General features: G+C 42.8%; 1 protein-coding gene across 1 annotated transcript in view; it reads right to left on the reverse strand.

Moving 5' to 3' along the window:
- Positions 1–2759: 2759 nt before the first annotated feature.
- LOC146063559 (regulator of microtubule dynamics protein 2-like) overlaps positions 2760–20970 on the reverse strand; it is an 82135-nt gene continuing 63924 nt past the window's right edge. Inside the window, exons 8-10 of the mRNA XM_083176033.1 lie at positions 15547–15600; positions 15371–15451; positions 2760–3209 (exon numbers count right to left, since the gene is read on the reverse strand). Coding sequence (XP_083032159.1) covers positions 3156–3209; positions 15371–15451; positions 15547–15600 — 189 coding nt within the window. The 3' untranslated portion in view covers positions 2760–3155. The remainder of the gene's footprint in view (positions 3210–15370; positions 15452–15546; positions 15601–20970) is intronic.

The raw sequence follows: 20970 nt of genomic DNA on the forward strand, positions 1-20970 counted from the left end.
CCTAGATGAATTCCCTGAGGGGTGTAGTTTGCAAAATGGGGTCACTTGTGGGGGGGTTCCTAACTTTTAGCATCTTATGGTGCCTAGAAACCTACATGGTGCCTAAAAAATAATCTCATAAAAAGGAGGCTCCAAAATCAAGTAGGTGCTCCTTCTATTATGAAGCCTGTGGTTTGGTCAACGTGCACACTAGGGCCACATATAGGATATTTATGAAAACAAAAGAATTGGGGGAATCAATTTTTAGTCACATTTCTCTAGTAAAATGTACTGTGTTCCTTAGAAAAATGTATTAAAATTGCAAATCTGCAAAAAAAATGAAATTTTGAAATTTCACCTACACTTTGTTTTAATTCCTGTGAAACACCTAAAGGGTTAACAAACTTCCAAAATGCTGTTTTGAATACTGTGAGGGGTGCAGTTTTTGAAATGGTATCATTTATGGGGGTGTCTCACATACAAGTCCCTCAAAGTCACATCAGAACTGAACTGGTCCCTAAAAAAATCAGTGTTTGAAATTTTCTTGAAAATTTGAGAATTTGCTATTCATATTGTAAGCCTCCTAGTGTCCAAAAAAATTAAAAGGAAGTTGAAATAATGATGGAAACATAAAGTAGACATATGGTCTATGTTAGTTATTAACTATTTTGAGTGGTATGATTATTTGTCTCACAAGCAGAAAATTTAACATTTTGCAAATTGCTAAATTTTCCATTTTTTTACGACATTTTGGTATTTTTCACAAAAAAACACAGACTGTATCGACCCAAATTTACCACTAATTTGAAGTACAATGTGTCACGAAAAAACAATCTCAAAATCACTGGGATAAGTAAAAGCAAAAAAAAGTTATCCCCACTTAAGTGAGACATGTCAGATTTGAAAAAAAGGGCTCTGTCAGGAACGCAAAAACTGGCTCTGTCAGGAAGGGGTTAATAGGATGCGAATTGAGGTAAAAATTGCAGTTTTTGCTGCGAAAATCACACATTCTGAACTGTCCAATTTTCAACACACTTCAATTCGCATCCAGATGTTTTCCCATTAAAAAGTATACAACTCTCAAATTTAATAGGATGCGATTTTGGAAAAAACATTACCAAAAATCGCAACAGACCAGGTTCTGACAGACTATTTTGACAGAACCATGCACATACCAGTGGGATCTGTGCATGGTTGTCTTAAAAAATGTGTAAAAGTTAAAATAAAATAAAAATGCCATGGGGTCCCCCTCCTGAGCATAACCAGCCCCATGCTCATTGCCAAGTCCCAGCATGCGGGGGAGGCCTGCTGGGACTTGTAGTTAAACTGTAAAAAGCATTTTTTTAAATGTAATTTTACACGTATCAGCCCGGCATCCACCGCCTAGGGATGCCGGGGACAGCCCTGGGCTTCAGCCCTGGATGGGTGACGCCTGGGGGGACCCCTTTATTGAGGGGATCCCCACTCCCCCATGTACCTCATCCAAGGCTGACCAGCCACAATGAGCTTGGTACTGTTGGCGGTTGCATGACAATGTGGGCTGTTGGAGCCCGGTGCTGGTTGCAAAATATGGGGGACCCCCAGTTCCGGCTCAATGAGCCTGGGGCTGGTTATTCTCAGGAGGGGTGACTCCATGCCATTATTTTTTACTAAGTACTGCACATTTTCATTATCATTATCACATTATCATTAATAAAAAATCGCACATGTCCACTAATTCGCACATTTTCATGACTAAAATTGCACCACATCGCACTTTTCACCCGTAAATTCGCATCCCATTAAATAGTTGATTTTTTTTTTAAATTCCAGATTCCGGTACATGCGATAATGTGAACAGACTGTTCGCCAAGGGTGCATGCACCATGCGTCAGGACATGCGCAGAAACGTGTTGCACATGCGCAGGTGCACACCATCGGTTCCCTGTGCAAATGCAAATCAAGCAGAATAAGGGCCTTTATGCGCTGTGTGATGGGATGCACGCCGGAGCGTGCATCGCACAGCACCCTTGCACCGTGTATGGGCACCTTAATTTTAAATGTATAATATATAGCATATAATATGCCACTTTACAGAACTGATACATTATGATTGTATATGGCAGTGTTTTTCAACCACAAGTGTGCCCCCAGATCTAGAGATGCCCAACCCATTTTACAGTCAACACCAGTTCAGCTGTTATTTACTGGTCTCTTCTTTTCATGTAAAGGGCCAATGTATTTTGTTACCTGTGAGGACCAGTGTGATTGTTTTTATATGGGAGCCAATAGGTTTGTTTGTTTTTTTCCTGTGGGGATCTCATGGTGTGCCTTGGCAATTTTTTAAAGTGTGCCGCAAGGTAAAATGGTTGAAAATCACTGGTATATGGAATAAACCAAGTTTCTATGAGAGCAGATGTACGTATTTGTATGTAGGGAATACAGTTTAGCATGTAGCACCCCAATATTTCAGCAGCTTTATGTTTATATTTTAGAAATAAGATGGGACGCGCCTTTCTGTAAACTCTAAATCTGTCAGCACATTTTACTTTGGTACGTGTTACAGCACCAAGTGGCAGAGGTTAAGAAATATTTATGTCTATTTTAGACTCGTTTCTCCTTAGCACTCTGTGCAGGATTTATAGGATACCAATAATGTTCTAAGCATCTGAGTTGTAGATTGCGGTCTTCATTTTCTGTTGATGGTCTGTGTTTCTTATAAATTACAAAAACAAAATCAAATCCACATGTAGTACATTATTAACATTTTGTATATAAAAAAAATCTATAAAACATTAAAAATTGTTTAAACCAAAATACTGTTTTGTGTTTTATTACTAGAACTAATACAAGTTCCAAGTATTGCTTATTTAGTTCATTACCATATTTTCTTTCTTTATAAAATATACTAATATGTACAAACTTATTCCACAGTGAAATCTTGGAGGTAATATTGTATGCATGCAGGCATGATCACATTACAGTACTTAGTCCTAAATCTCTAGAGATACTTCAATATTATATTTTAAGAATTAAGTTATGTTAAATCATTACTAGAAATCAGTGCTTTATAATTGTTTTTGATAATAATGGCAGTAGTTATTTACAATGTAATAAAAAAGTATTTAGTCCACAAATGTATTGGTAAGATATACTGTAGATACACTGTGCAGTAAATATTGTTCGTTGGAATGGAATTACTGTTTCAGGGTTGCAATTAAGGCCTCCAAATCTTTTTGGGCATCATTATCCTAGGAAGAAAGAAATAAATAAAAAATAAAAAAAGATTATAATTTGATCAAAATATTCACTTACAAAATGGCTCTTAAGACAACAAACTGGTGTCATGAATATTGCAAAACAAATCTGATGATGGACATTTCATTGAGCCCAGTATAAAAAGCTTATAACAAGAAATACAGGTGTATTTCAGACTTAAATCAATGTGAAAAAAGCTAAATTAATAATCGCAATAATAAAGGTTGAGACTGTTAAATTGAATTGATAATAACAGTAAAATAGGATAGAAAAAAAAGCACAAACCAACCAAGAATCCATATAAACAAAATAAACAATAAAGCTGGGCACACAACTAAAGATTTATCTGTCCAATTTATCTGGTGGAAACAAAAATCTGGCAATGTATTGGAGCAAACAACAATTTTGGTAGCTCAAACAAATTAGTTTAAATCATTTGGATTTAATAGTTATATGAACAATTATTTTGTCCATTTTACAGCATTTGGGAGAAAATTGTTGATTGTCATATGCTCCATGCATAAATCATCAGATCTTTGTTTCCACCAAACCGATTGGACAGATAAATCTTTAGGTGTGTACCCAGCCCCATACACATTACCCGATTCCTACCGACACCGATATTGGCAGCAGCAGGGACCCAGTGGTGGGGCCAGCATTGGCAATTGCATACACACTTTCCGATGCCGCCCATGGGAGAAGGCCGACTGAGAGGTGCGCATTAATGTCCCTCGAACATGTTTAGAAGAGGGAGGGGATCGGCGAGGGAGCGCGCATCGTTAATGTCATGGAGTCTACACACTCCTTTCTGAGCGATATTGAAAAAAAAGAAAAATACACAGCATGTATTTAGTTTTTGTAAAACCAGATCCAATAGACAACAGATACTGAGCAAGACTGGAACTAGTTTGTTTTTCTCAACATTTCTAGCAGACTAAAGCTGTTCTGTGTGGGTAAGTATCAAGGACAGTCAGCAGGAAAGTGCTGCATTTTACTGTGCACAGATCATTCTGATAGTTCAGACATGCTATTACTAGTATCTGCTTGGACACAATAGATGAACTGGGTGCCCCAATGAAAGCTGCAGCTATGTGCTATTTGTCAGAGAGAAGACTTTAAGGCCCATACACACAGAAGACATTGACCTCAATAGAAAGGGGCTTCTGAGTGATATTGAGGCCAATGTCTTCTAGTGTGTATGCCTAATCTCATTAACAAGGTGCCCCCTCCGCACGTCGTTAAAGTTTTATCTGTGTCTGCCAGACATGCAGCTCAATCATCTTCCGACCACTGGCCACCAATGATTTAATACTTTTTCCTTCCCCCTGCCCATCAATGTATTAACAGTTTGTTCTCCCCAATACCCACCAATGTTTGAAGAATGCATGGCCACTTTATAGGCCACTGGCCTTCAATGTTTGCATCCTCCACACTGACCACCAGTTTCACTAGCATGAATGCATGCTTGTAGCATGCACGCACCCCCTGCCCACCAATGTAGCATGCATACCTTTGTATCATGTATGCACCCACATCCCACCAATGTATACCTTACATGAACGCAATATTTAACACGCTGCAATAAATTTATGCTGTATTTTACACACTGCTGCCAAAATATAGCAGACATGTATGCTTTATTTTACATGCTGCCGCCAAAGTATAGCCTACATGTATTGCAGCATGTAAACTTTTCATTATCTCCCAACTGGACTTCTGCAAGCGCCTCCTGCCTGGCCTCCCTCTTATCAACCTCTTCCCAATTCAATCCATTCTCTATCGCCACTTGGCTTCTCCTTCGCTGTTCCATCAATTCCTATTCAATTGTAATGAAACTAAAAAACTATTTGTCCTTGCCTTAAGTTTTACTCGGCTCTTTACAATTAAAGGCCTAATTTCATGCCAACCTTTCCTTTCTACCAAACACCAGTGCTTAATTCCCCACTGATAATCACATTGCACTCCAACCTTCAAACATTGGGCCTTATTCTAGTTCACTCTTTCTGACAAAATCCTTCTTAGATGGACAAAACCATGTGCACTGCAGGTGGGGCAGATGTTACTTGTGCAGAGACAGTTAGATTTGGGTGGAGTTTTACTTCAAAGTGAGATCTATATTGCAGTGTAAAAATAAAGCAGCTAGTATTTACCCTGCACAGAAACAAAATAACTCACCAAATCTAATCTCTCTGCACATTTCACATCTGCCCCCCCCTCTGCAGTGCACATGGTTTTGTCCATCTAAGAAGGATTTTGTCAGAAAGAGTGAACTAGAATAAGGCCCATAATGCCATTTACAAAAGAAGAACAAGCCCTTGCCCAAAAAGATTCTCCATATGCTTTCCCGTTTTCAAACACTATTTAAAAACCCTCTTGTTTGTCAAAGGCTACTAGTCTTACTCCTAATCCTCCTACCAATACCCTAGCCTCCCTACATCCACATTAGCACTGCATCACCCCCTGTTGCCTTAGCCTCATCCCATTAGAATGAAAGATCTCACAAGTATGTTCCTCATGACTCGCGGGAAATTTCAACTAGCCGTGAACCTGCTCTGAGGACAGCCGGGCAGACTGGTGCCTATCTGCTTTCGGTCCCTGGAGGAGGGGAGATTACACATCCTCGCACCACCTATGTTCAATGTTCTTCTTGTACTTTTTAAAGATAATATCTCTTATTTTTTCCCTTGTGTTGGCCCTAATTTTAATAGAAGGATTCCTGTTAAAGTTTATTTATAGAAAATTAGGATGTGTTTGTCTAGCTTTGAATCGTTGATTAAATTAATATTTTATTTCAGATGCACATATTTCTTCAAGCCTGCATTTAAAAGTTTAAAAAAGCTTCTGCCATATTACATGTGCACACAGTTCACCCCCACCACCCAAGTAGACTTGGCACATACCCGATCATTATTACAGTAGCTACTGGTTTAGACTAAAGAAAGAAAAACAAGAATCTATGAATGGGAATTAGAATATTGTTATTCACCTGTCAAAAGCAATCTTCATAATACTGTTCTGAGTACAGATATGTTTGAACAAGTTCATTAGAAGTAAAATAAAACAACTGTTTAACTTGCTTTACTGCTAAAATAATTATTAGTTGAGATAGTCCCAATACTTCAGCACTCGTGTTCTTAGAAATAACATTTTCTCATGGCTACTGCCAAATTGCTTGTAATATTGCTTTAAAACCAAAACTCCAGGTCCAATCATAGTCACCGAACACAGGTTTCAAGCAGTGTCACAGCAGCTGGAAACTCATTCACACTGCAGGCTATTACCAAAGCTTCTCCTCTGCCGGTATACGTAGATTACAGCATCCCCAAGTGCCGGTTAGAGGACTCTCCATCTAGCATTACACCATAAACAGTCATCTGTGGCCAAATATAATAGCCTCAGAGTTCTTCAGCTGTGCGGGAACTCAGAGTTTGGCTAGCATCCTGCACGGCCTCTGAACAGGGTGACTTTTACATTTGGCCACTGGTGGGACCCTTTCAGACTTGCATTAAATTGGCAAAAACTTGGGTTGAAACGGCAGCGTAATAGTCAATAAGTGCATTTTCTGAAGGTCTATCTGTGTACATATTAGTAAGCCAAGTAAACCTATGTTGCAGTCTTAAGGTCCATACACACTGGGTGACACACTGGGTGATTATGAGCTGAAAGCAGCTCACTTTTACAGTTTAAGCTGCTTTCAGCTCAAAAGCCACCCAGTCTGTATGGCGCGCTCCCTCATCATCGCCGGCTGCCGCCGCTGCTCTTCGGCTGGTATTACCAACAGTTGAGAGACAGGATGGACAGCTTTACATAGCATCCTGCTTTGGAAAGCCGCCCACCCCTGCGAAAATAGTGAGGACTAAGCGATTTTCATCATCATTGCTCTGATCTAGACCCAATATTTCTGACTGTTTCACTTTAATATCAGACCGTATTTATCGTAGCAAACCCAAGTCCTTTCAAGTATCGATATTGAGACACATTTTTAGAGTCTTACATTGGGCCTTATTCAGAATAGTATGTAAACCTGATGACTTACACACAACTCCGGTGTTTTTTTATTGGCACATGTGCAAGATCTGTAAAGTGATTGTAAAGTGAGTTCACTCACAGTGCCTCCTAAGCCACAACATAATTGGCATGCTAAGGGAGTGGTTGGCATGCCGAGGCTAGGATCCTCGTCTTCAGACACAGAGGTAGATGTATGAAGTAGTGATAAGGGAGGAGAAGTGGCCCATGGTAATCTGCTCTATATAATTTTATATTACGCAAATTATAGATGTTTTTTCAGTGCTGATTGGTTGCCATGGGCCTCTTCTCCTCCGGCTCATTTCTCCTCCATTATCACTGCTTCACATCTACCCCAGATTTCCTGACCCCAGAAAAGGAGTTCTAGTAGATATCCTGAGTGAGCATAGGACGATGACTGCTTCTTTGGACCCAGCATTCAGATCTGCGATGTCAGCAGGATGCCTGATGTCTTATTTCTTCAGGCATCTCCAGCAGCGCATAAGATGCAGCAAATATGCAAATAGTGTCACCCCTGAATACAACTATTCACAGTTCCTTGACAAATAATCTTAGGGTGGCACAAGTTATAAGAATGCATCCTATTAAACATGGAATATTCTATAAACCTATGCGGCTCTGGGGGACACAGTAATAATCCCGGTGGTTGGGATGCCATCTTGCATAATAAAACTTTAGAATCTATGGTACTTGTTTCTTTTCAGGGAGCCCAGTACGCATCCGTAGTGAAATCGCATCGCATCGGATCGCACAGCGTCTATAGAGCCGTGTGATGCGATGTCCATATTAAGTGCACAGGAGTGCTTAAACATTGAAATATCGCATGGGATCGGAGGGCACCCTAGACAGGGTGCGATCCGATGCGATATTTCATTGTACAGGCACCCATGCGAATAGATGTGATGGGTGCTTAGTATCGAAAGCAGCTAAGGCATTTTGTTTGTGTCACCTCCACTATCCACGCCACCGCAAAGTGTGGCGAGCGCAGCAAGCCCCGCGAGGGGCGGCGGTACGCGTCCTCCGACCTTTTCATACCCACACTATCTATGTCGGCGTGGAGTTGATATTATTCGAGCCCGAAGTGTGGTGATCCCCACGAGGGGACGCGGATTACTTAACATGTATTCCACGTCCGCTCACCACGCTTCGGGCTCGCTGCGCTAGCCACACTATATAGAACCAACTCCACGCCGACGTGCATAGTGGGGGTATGAAAATGTCGGAGGACACATTCTGCCGCCGCTCACCACGCTTCGGGGTGGCGTGGGTAGTGCTGGTGTTTTAGGAACACATTCACACCTGCAAAATCATACAGCTGACACAGTAATGATGACATGTGTTAACTAATAACTGTCATTTACTTAAATTCATTAATGAAGCATAAATAATTAAGAACATTGATTACAATAATTAATGAGAATATTTACAATATAAGAACTTTAAAATCAAAGTACTATAACGCAGCATGCGATGCGATTTCAGTACGGTACCATACGTATTAAAATTGGGCGCCGTGCTAGGAAACAAGTACCGAATCTATTGATGTTTTTTGGATACAAACAAACTGAATACTTTGTTTGTATAAACAACCCCTCCCCCCTACATTATATAAAATTCAAATCAACAAATTCAGTGGCGTTTTAATGGCACTGCAGCCCAAGCAATGGCTTGGGGGAGCCAGCACCATGAGGGCGCATGGTCTCTGCAGATTCCAGTGGATCTGTATGGAATCTGCTCAAAATGTCCCTCCAAAAATGGCCACCACTTTGAAGGAGACAATGCTAGAGGTCCTAGTGTTCATTCTAGCACCCGCTATCTTTGAAAACCCATGCAGTTCCACTTCCCTGCCTGGGGTGTCGCTGTCTACTGTAGTGCTTCTAGCACAGTGTGATCTGTATATCAGCACTGATATGCAAACCAGACCTGTGCTAGAAACACCGCAGCAGACAGTGACACCCCAGGCAGGGAACAGGAACTGCATGGGTTTTTAAAGATAGCGGGTGCTAGAATGAACACTAGGTCCTACTGGGAAGCATATAATCTCTACCCAGACGTTAAGGATTCTGGGTAGCGATTATACATATATAATAACGAGCATGTAACCCCATGGTAACAAGCAAAAAAAAAAAAGTGCAATAAATAAGTAACCCCTGCCAGCGAGCGGGAAACCCCTGGCAATGAGCATGTAATTCCTGTTAATGAGCATGAAACCCATGGTAAAGTGCATTTAGGTACAGAAAATATAGAACAAATAGTAGGGTGAGCAGCAGAATTTTTTTTGGCAAAGGGGCAAAATTCATAGTTACAAACTGTATTATGGTAACGTAAACAGTAACTGAGTATTTCAGCACAGCATGAATCCATCTCAGGTCTGAATCAGCAGCACTGATTAATACAAGCACTGTAATAAAACATGCCAAAAATTAGGTTATGGTGTTGTGTTTGGAATGAACATATAATATATTAATGTCTGTGTTATATGAGCTAATCATTTCATATTCTTTTTTTAAAAGTTTATTTTTAACAGCTGTTCTATTTAAAGAAACCCCATAATCATTTAACTGGGATATGTATAGAACAGTTAATGGATGCCACTAGTACTGCATTATGAAGAAAAAGTTGGGTATCCAATTAGTTGTGCTACTTTTTCAGGTAGAAAAAAAAAAGCATGCTATTAATGCGATTTTAGCTCAATGGTCATTTATTTACCGTTTTTTTCCAGAAAAAATGGACCTGTTTTCAGGCAATAGCACATGGGATTCAGGATAATTTTCCAAACCAATTTGTTATCAGAACAAAATGGGTCTCCTAGGGCTGGTTATATGAAATTTTGCTTTGCATGCCCAATCCCCAATAAGTGCCCACTATGGGGGCTACTAGGACAGTAATACGATCTACAGGTGATTATATAACTAGTATAAACAGAATAACTGAACTCTTAGTCACCTATTTTAAATTGTTAGTTTTTTTATACAGTTTACTGCGATTTTCTTCCACCATCAAATAATCTAAAAACTGAAGGCGACACTAGTAAAGTATTGCCAACTTAAATTCTCCCTTGGGTCATCCCATACCTCCCAACTTTTTCAATTGAAGAATAGAGTCTTCGCCGCGCGAGCATCCGATAAGTGGGCGTTGTGTATGCAAATGAGGGCACGGCTTATGCAAATTAGTCCACATCCCCGTTTTCGGTCACTGCGACGCTGAATAGATGCTCTGCGCATGGGCACAGCGTTTTTTTTGTCAGATTGGGGACTCACAACTGCCCCCCCCCCCCAAAGCGGGACACTACCGGCTGCGGGAGGGATGTGGGAACGTCCACCAAAAAACAGGATGTTCCCGCGTTAAGCGGGACAGTTGGGAGGTATGTCATCTTCAAAAGAGTAAATGCTCTATTTGTAGGCAGTGTTTAAATATTGCAGAGCAATGCAGAAAAACGCAAATTGGTCAAAAATCAGCAGACTGCTAATGCTTTGTGTATCTCCTTAAAGGTTAAATGAAGGAGTGAGGAAGAAGAGGTGAATCATGGGTAATAAATTAGGTGAATCATAGGTAGAATAAACAGTGCCAAAAAAAAGCATCATGGGGGGGGGGGGGGGGGGGGAATCATCACAAAAAATAAAAATACATTAATGTGGTGCTTCTAAAGAAAAAAATATAGATCCTATAAGTAATAAAATTTAATAAACTGTAAATCCCTTGTTAATATAAGTTAAAAAACAAATGTGGAAAAGGTACCTGTAATATACTGTATATGGCCAACCTGATCTCTTTAAAATAAACAAACTCAAAATTACTGTGTTTGGGCTCCAAGCAATCAGATAGTGGGGTAGATGCCCTAAGCTTCAAAAGTGATAAAATGGAGAGTGATAAACAACCAGCTTCTGCCCAGGGCTGGGGACTGGGACCAGAAATCGGCCCTGGCATTTTGAGCCCACAGGCCCACCCTCAGCAGGCAAGACCCTTACACGGCAAAAAGGGGGCATGGCCTCATGGAGCGGAGGCGTGGTATCACAAAATCACATCAATGGTGTTCCTCATTGCACGGCTGAATCTGTGCAAGTACTTGGGACAGGACTAGCATGTAAATGACATTCTCAGTACAGCACAAAGTCGGCCTGATTCAGACCCCTAGCATGCGAGGGGAAATCACTCGATGGTCATACTTTAGCCTTCACTCAGAAAAGTAAGTCCATACTTACTTTTCAGATACCTGCAGATCGCCAAATTGGGGGCGGGCGCTGACACCATGTGATGTCAGCCACCTGCCCCCAGCATCACCACAAACCTGCCAGCACACCTGCCAGCCCCCCCCCCCCTTAATACCTCCACAGAAACCTCTTATATACCAGATATAACATGACACTATGCATGTTTAACCTACTGTACTTGTTTGGGATTTTCTGTGGCTCGTGGCTGTTCTCATGAGATGTAATGTGTTAATGCAGGCAGCAGCAGTCTTCATGCTCTGCATGCTGCTAATCTCTCTCCCTGCTGGTCCCAGGGCAAAAGGTGGAGTGGACCATTGAAGGGAACTGGGAACTATTGAGGCTGAGGGCGCCCTCAGCCTCAATGGTGGTCAGTCAGCTTTTAGCAGATACCAGCGGCTGGCTGATCATGGGGGGGGGAAGCAACCCCTCCTTCCTGCTTAAGGGCCCATGAGAGGGACTGCGGGGTGCTACACTGGCTGCACAGGGAGCAGGTAATCAGTGCAGCTGGATAACTAATGCTCCAGCTGGCTCCAGCTACTCCATGACTATCACTCACCCCTGCAAACTCCTGGCATTTGCTCCACCAAGCCACCGTGGAGTATGGGAGAGGCAGTCAGTATAGGCAACGGGGCCACAGTGGGGCAGTGAAGGCCAGAGCCCGGGGGGTTTCACAGACAAAACCCGGGGGGGGGGGGGGTGTTTGAAACTCGCGGAGGGGGAGAGGAGATTGCTGATAGGAAGGCCTGCTGGTTCACACAACATTGCCACTGGTTGGAACAGGGGGGGTGGGGGAGACTCACACTGGATGGCGGTGCCGGCGGGTCAGGTGCGGCCGCATCATGGCCTCAATATGCAAATGACGTGCGCACAGTGAAGCCCAGGAGACAGCGGGCTCAGTGCTACTGCAGAAAGTTCTGAGAACTTTCTGCACAAAATCGTCCCACAAGGCCATCGGCCCTTCTGGCATTTTGTATGTTTATGTTTTGCATGGCTGTTGCACTGCCTCTTTCCACACCGATGCAAATTATCAGCCATTTTTCGAGTATAGAGGAGGTAGTTTCAATTTGGCTGGGAGTGAATTGGAGTTTGGAGTTTGAGTGCGGGCCAGTCCTTTTTTTGGAAAGCAGAAGCAGGACCAGGGACGGCACGAGAAGCTTGTGTTGGAGATCTGGGCTTGCATTTGTCTGCATTTTAACTTAGGTAAGGTTTTTGATAGTAAGCATATATTAGCCAAGGCTTGGTGGCCTACGTTGTAATCTATTTTTGCCCATAATGCATAAGATATTTCATGTACATTATAATGTGTGTCATTATAGACTGCAAAATGCTGTGATCTCCCTGAAGTCTCAAAACAGCAGTAAGAGTTCTAAGGTAAACAGAGGATTATGGTGAAAAAAAAAAATGACATGGCAAAAACAAACAACAATGCATCATGGGACAATCGACCCAATCATAGAAACAAAATAGACATTGGCAGGATACATAGGAGACACATAAATACATGATATAAGAACATGAACATCAAAATTTATAGTTACATTTGGCAAAGTACCCTTGTCACGACAATCAAAACTGTCTAGATGAAATGGACGTAAAAGTGTTTGTAAGCTGCCGTACATCTCGAATAGTGAACATTGAATAGGTTTATGAAGATATATCAACAGTTCGAGCACAAATCGGCTCGGTTAGTCACAAAAACAACATTTCGACGTGTGAGAGAAACGACAAGCAAAAACTGGCGATGTGTTAACATCAGCTGCGAAAACATTACATTGAATACGCGAAAGCAAAACGACAACATTTACGGGCGAAAAAACTAAACCTATCACCAAAAAAAAAAAAAAAAGACTTTGACAGGGATTGCATACCCCCCCTTAGTGTCAGTTTTACAAATAAATAATAAATACATAAATAAACCTATTGAATCTAGAGCAGATGATAAAAACATTATTTGCTAAACTAAATTATGTCAAAATTGACATATGGGAATTATGGAAATTGTCAGTCATTTATAAAGCAAAACAGTCATTTTTGGCATGTAAAATGATTGCTGCTTTATCAAAATTTATTTACAGTTTCTTAAATAATGCAGCAGATTCCGTTGCGCTTTACAATTGTAAACAAAGATAAACAAACAGGGTAACAACAGACAGACTTGGAGGTAACAGGGCCCTGCTGCAAGCTTACAATCTATAGGACAATATAACAATATGGGCCAACCCATAGAAATTCCCGAATAGCCGGCACCTCACACGCTATTACATATTGCCCCAAGCTACTGTCCCGTCACATATATAACATTACTAAGGGGGTATTCAATTAACTGCGGGCATTACTCCACAGGTAATTTATAAGGTATTAGATATTCCATTAGCAGTGAATACACCGCACACAAGTCCCTGCAGATGGACTAAAACCTTGCAGCTCATGGAGCGGTGAGATACTATCCACAAAAAAGCCACTTACTGCACATGAGTCTCGAGTTTTCGGTGCAGGAAAAAGGCTATTTAATTGAATAGTCTTTAATCTGCCGGCAATTAGGCTAATTGAATACCCACCTTAAAATCACAGAAGGGGGGGTGACTGGCACCCACAGGTTCAGCACAACCTCTTTAATAGTTCTGTGCTGCTGGAAGCTCTTTAGTATGCTGATGTGTTAAAGATAATGATTCATTACTTCCATGCTAAGTGTATTTGTCAAGACGTAAACATATATTTTGATTTGAATGGCCTGCAAATCATACTTATATGGATACTTACATAAAATGTATTCGTTGCGTCCCTAGATAGCACACTTTGGCATATATATATATATATATATATATATATATATATATATATATATATATATATGTAGAAATGGAAAGAAAGGTGCGCTTCATAGTGCATTAAAAGGAGTTTTATTAGGATAAAACACAATATCCCAGGTACGGATCAAGAAAGCCTCGTACCCATTCAATGAACACTGTGGACTGGGTACCACACGGTATGACAAATAAGCCAAAGGCAAAGCTGCTCACGTCACAGGAACACTGTATGTAGCCGGACAACCTCAGATAATCCACCTGGCTGGAGTGCCGTGCAGGTCAGCGGGGAGGCCGGGTTAAGGTTGGCCAACCTTAAAGCACCGAGGCTTGGACGTAGAGACCACGCCCTCTGACGAAGTCCCAGTGACGAAACGCGTCAGGGCGTGGCCTACGTCCTCCATCGGTGTCTGATCTCACGACCGGCTTGCACCCGCTTCCAGGTTTCTCTGTTCCCGGCCTCCCCGCTGACCTGCACGGCACTCCAGCCAGGTGGATTATCTGAGGTTGTCCGGCTACATACAGTGTTCCTGTGACGTGAGCAGCTTTGCCTTTGGCTTATTTGTCATACCGTGTGGTACCCAGTCCACAGTGTTCATTGAATGGGTACGAGGCTTTCTTGATCCGTACCTGGGATATTGTGTTTTATCCTAATAAAACTCCTTTTAATGCACTATGAAGCGCACCTTTCTTTCCATTTCTACCTAGATTCTTCCCTCTGTGGATCCCAGAGGTTTTCCCCATTGAAGAAAGGTTGCTGCTGGGACTTATATCATAGACTCTAGTGCTAATTACCCCTGTGTGATTCACAGGTTTTGTTCAGCTGGGAAATTCAGCAAGTATATGTGGCGCTTTTGTTTCACTATCTGCATACATATATATATATATATACACAAATTTTATACCCCATAATGTATTCCTATTCTGGATGCAGTTAGTAGTTTCAAATGTACAGGATAAACTGTAAAAGCTATGTTTTTGTATGGTTTCGGTTCACTAGCCAAAAAGATCAAACCAAGGAACATAATGATATTTTCAATGACTGAGATATGAGACTGGCCTTCTTACGCAAACCATTTATTAAATGAACTGTGTGTATGTTACAGTCCTCACCTCTTTAGTAACCGATCGCATTGCTGATGCATCATCACAGTACTTCAAAGCCAGTGGTTTCTGTCCAAGATCCTTGTAGCACTAGGGAGAAAGTTACAAGACAAAAAGCTGCTGTAACTGCACATATTTACATTATATTTTATTTCTGATATGATTAAACAAAAGGTTCCGATTACCTTTGCCAGAAAAACATAGTTGTATTTGGAGTAACCATGATGCATCTCTTCAGCCTATAATATAAGCAAAATATTAAAATGGTAAATGTCAAGGCAACAAGAGAGGTACATAAAAGAAATGTAAATGTCCTTTGTAAAAATAAATAAATAAATAACTATATACACTATAACTTGTTTGTACCTTTCCCCCACCCAAAAAAGGAAGAACCGATATGCTAAAATAGCAAACAGATAAAACGGTTTTATCTGTTTGCAATTTTAGCATATTGTACACGCCTGTATGGCAAAATAATCTGACCTGATGAAAAAGCTTCGGCTTTGAAACGTCGTCAGTGTGGTAAACTACTTTTTTACATGCACTAAAAACTTATTATCAAAAATCTGGTGGAGTGCCGCCTATTATAGCTATCTCGTTGCTGGTGCAGCAGCAGGAGGGGATATCAGCTTATACATATATATATATATATCTATATATATATATCTATATATATAGAGATATATATATATATAGATATATCTATATATATCTATATCTCCTATATATTTGGCTACATCTGTCACTCAAAGTGGGTGTCTGTGTCTATAACGCTCTGTTCCTGGACTTTCCTCTTAATGTGTGATTGCCTTCATCTGTGCTGAACACCTTTCTGAGAAATTAACCTGTTTAAAACAGGTGATGGCAATCATACATTAAGGGGAAGTCTAGAAACAGAGCATTGTGTCCCTCCTGGAGAGGGTGATGTTGGGAGGTATGTGACAGAGAACCAGCCCAGTAAGCCCACAGACAGTGCCAGACACCCACTGCCTTCCCATGTTGCCCAGCACTGCTACTCCACAGCCACCAGGTGAGCGCCCCCCTCCCGCGATTTGCGGCAAAACCTCCCCCCCGCGCACCCCCCCTCCCGCGATTCGCGGCAAAAACACCCGCTCCCCCGCGACCCCCCCTACCGCGATTCGCAGCAAAAACACCCCCGCGACCCCCCCTCCCGCGATTCGCTGCAAAAAGAACCCCCCCACGACCCCTCCCGCAATTCGCGGCATAACCACCACCCCGCGACCCCCCTCCCGCGAATCGCGGCAAACCCTCCCCCGTGACACCCCCCCCCCGATTCGCGGAAAAAACACCCACCCCGCGACCTCCCTCCCGCGATTCACGGCAAAAATACCCCCCCGCGACCCCCCCTTGCACGATTGGCGGCACCCCCCCTGCGACCCCCCTCCCGCGATTCGCAGCAGCCCCAGGATTAAATGGCACATGCAAAACACTGACATGGCTATGGTCGACAATGAAAAAGGTTGACATGAGTTTTTGAAGATTTATTTTTAATTTTTTTAATTTTTTCATATTCATTGTCATGTGTCGACATGGACACCAATGAAGTGGCACACTTATGTCAACATTTACATGTATTGACCTTTCTGTGTTGATTTTTTCTTGTGGCGATTCGCGTCACCCCCCCCCCCCCGCAACCCCCCATCCCGCGATTCGCGGCACCCCCCGTGACCCCCCACCTCCCGCAATTCGCGGCAACCCCCCACCGGAACCCCTGTGAACCCCGCCCTCCCGCGATTCGCGGCACCCACCCCCGCGACCCCCCCTCCCTCCCGCCCCAGGATTAAATGGCACATGCAAAACACTGACATGGCTATGGTCGACAATGAAAAAGGTTGACATGAGTTTTTGAAGATTTATTTTTAATTTTTTTAATTTTTTCATATTCATTCTCATGTGTCGACATGGACACCAATGAAGTGCCACACTTATGTCAACATTTACATGTGTTGACCTTTCTGTGTTGATTTTTTTCTTGTGGCGATTCGCGTCACACCCCCCGCGACCCCCCCCCTCCCGCAATTCGCGGCAACCCCCCACCGGAACCCCCATGAACCCCGCTCTCCCGCGATTCGCGGCAACCCCCCCCCCTCCCGCAAATGGCGGCACCCCCCGCGATTCGCGGCAGCCCCAGGATTAAATGGCACATGCAAAACACTGGCACGGCTATGGTCGACAATGAAAAAGGTTGACATGAGTTTTTGAAGATTTATTTCATTTTTTGAATGTTTTCATATTCATTGTCATGTGTCAACATGGACACCAATGAAGTGGCACACTTATGTCAACATTTACATGTGTTGACCTTTCTGTGTTGATTTTTTCTTGTGGCGATTCGCGTCACACCCCCCCACAACCCCCCCTCCCGCGATTCGCGGCACCCCCCGTGACCCCCCACCTCCCGCAATTCGCGGCAACCCCCCACCGGAACCCCTGTGAACCCCGCCCTCCCGCGATTCGCGGCACCCAACCCCGCGACCCCCCCCTCCCGCAGATGGCGGCACCCCCCGCGATTCGCGGCAGCCCCAGGATTAAATGGCACATGCAAAACACTGGCACGGCTATGGTCGACAATGAAAAAGGTTGACATGAGTTTTTGAAGATTTATTTCATTTTTTGAATGTTTTCATATTCATTCTCATGTGTCGACATGGACACCAATGAAGTGCCACACTTATGTCAACATTTATATGTGTTGACCTTTCTGTGTTGATTTTTTCTTGTGACGATTTGCGTCACCCCCCCCCAACACCTCCACTCCCGCGATTCACGGCACACACACACACACCTCCCCCGCGATTCTCGGCACCCCACCCCGTGACCCCCCCTCCCGTGATTCACGGCACACCCCCGCGACCCCCCCTCCCATGATTCGCCGCAACCCCCGCCCCGTAACCCCTCCTCCCGCGATTCGTGGCACCCACCTCCGCGACCCCCCCTCCCGCAATTCGCGGCACCCCCCCGCGATTCGCGGCAGCTCCAGAATTAAATTGCACATGGAAAACACTGACATGGCTATGGTCGACAATGAAAAAGGTTGACATGAGTTTTTGACGTTTTTTTTTCATTTTTTGAATGTTTTCATATTCATTCTCATGTGTCGACATGGACACCAATGAAGTGCCACACTTATGTCAACATTTACATGTGTTGACCTTTCTGTGTTGATTTTTTCTTTTGGCGATTCGCGTCACACCCCCCCCACCCCCCCCGCAACCCCCACTCCCGTGATTCACGGCACACACACACACCCCCGCGATTCTCGGCACCCCACCCTGTGACCCCCCCTCCCGTGATTCACGGCACACCCCCCGCGACCCCCCCTACCATGATTCGCTGCAACCCCCGCCCCCGTAACCCCCCTCCCGCGATTTGCGGCAACCCACCCCGCGACCCCCCTCCCGCAATTCTCTGCAATCCCTCCCCTCCCGCGATTCGCAGCATCCACCCCCCCCACAACCCCCCCTCCTGCAATTCGCGGCACCCTCTGCGACCCCCCTCCCGCGATTCGCGGACACCTAAGTTGCAATACAGGCATCTTTCATACAATTCTAACCATATTTCTCATATACAAACATTCACAAATTAAGGGGGCGCAGCCCCTTACGACGGTGTGAAGAGCGCCCGTAGGGCGCGATGAATCACCTAGTATATATATATATATATATATATATATATATATAGATAGATAGAGATAGAGAGAGAGAGAGAGAGAGAGAGAAAGAGCAATTGTAGGGGCTCTCAGGGCCGGATTATAATGGGGGCACAGGGGGTCAGTACCCCTCGGCCCCCCTCTGTGTTTAAAAAAAAAAATAAAAAAAAAATAATATATATATATATATATATATATTATTTTTAGCTAATGGTTTTGTCCATGGGAGTGGGGTAGTGCTGCAGCTTCACCTATCTGCCAATGTGACAATGATTAATGGTGCTGAGCATCGGTTGCCAAGGCACACTGACTGCACAAGTGTGCAGTGCATTACTGGAAGTTGACTAAGTCCCATAAGACTTTGCACAACAGGTCAGAGGCTGAGAGGCTTGTGCTGAGATCTGCTTGGTGGAGCTCATCATATGCTTCTCAGGCCCATGAAGGATAGCAGCAGCTGCCTTGTCATGGGAGGGTTTTTAATCAGAGCCAGCACTGAGCCTGTCAGGGCTCCTACAGAGTAAGGTACAGAGGAACAAACAAAGGCTTTTCATGTGGAATTATATATTAATATTAACCCCCCCCCTGAAGTTGACCATTGACCAAGTTTATACTGCTTTTACTCTGTGTTTTGTCAGTGTAATATTCTCCCATGCAGTTTGCATCCAGTAATGACAAGTAGGAGGGGACCCCCCTTTCTAAAGTGCCCGGGCCCTCCGAAGGCTTTATCCGGCTCTGCACTCACTAAATTAATGGATATTAATAAATAGTGGAGATTTAGTTCATAATTTGATCAATGCATTTAAGCCTGCAGCCCCCATTCACTGGACCCCACTTTTCTGCAGGTCCTAACACTATTGCTCAAAATTATTACAATACACATAGCTATCAAAATAATGTTTGATTCCAGGCATGCTATCTAACAACTAAAATACTACAAATTGTTTTTAAGAAAGAAAATGCAGAAATATTGTGACTCAGGGGCAGATTTATTAAGCTTGGAGAAGAGATAAACTGGAGATAAAGTGGAGAAAAGGTAAAAGGAGATAAAGCACCAGCCAATCAACTCCCAACTGTCTTTTTCAAACACAGCTGATTGGCTGGTGCTTTATCTCCTTTTACCTTTTCTCCACTTTATCTCCACTTTATCTCTTCTCCAAGCTTAATAAATCTGCCCCTCAGTGTGCTTAAGAATATTTTTTTTCCATTTCTACACTATGTCATGCTAGTAGGAACTATGATAATTACCGGCAGAACTCATGATCTGTGATAATTAAAAAAAGGAAGCTGTTTATTGGCACATAGCATTTAGTAACAGTTATGATGCCTCTTACAAAACATCTCCTTTAAACGTCAAAATATTTTTTTTTCACATTTGTTGTAGACCTTTAATATTCCTTAAAAAATATATGCATATATGTCATAATATAAAATATATATATATAGGAGTATGTCACACTCCAAAGCCACTTAGAGGTCCCCCTCAAAAAGCACCTCTATTTAATTAAAGGTGCAAGCTGACAATTCCAAAAAGCTCCTTCAGGGAATCAATCTGGATACTAGGGGCACTTGAAAAATAAAATACAGTTAACGGAAATTAACCTCCAATAGTGATGAAACCTAAATCCCCCTAACGTAACGTTAAGAAACCCCAATATACAATGGGATTGCCAGCTGTTGGGATTCCAGCGTCAGCATCTCCAGTGATGTCGGAATTCCAATCACCAGCATCCCAATTGCCGACATGGTGAGTGCATCAATATTCAAACATAACTATGCTTACACAAAGCATTTATATAGCAGTTAAGAGCTGCAATAATGCATTTGCGTTAATGCACTCCTGCCATGGACACCTAATGAATGATTGTGTATTTTGCAATAGGATGGATAGAAATCATTTAATCATATAAGAAATAAACACAAGTAAACAGATGATAGCATT

Source organism: Crinia signifera, chromosome 3, assembly GCF_055691185.1.
Source record: "Crinia signifera chromosome 3, ASM5569118v1, whole genome shotgun sequence".
In the NCBI taxonomy this organism is placed as follows: Eukaryota; Metazoa; Chordata; class Amphibia; order Anura; family Myobatrachidae; genus Crinia; species Crinia signifera.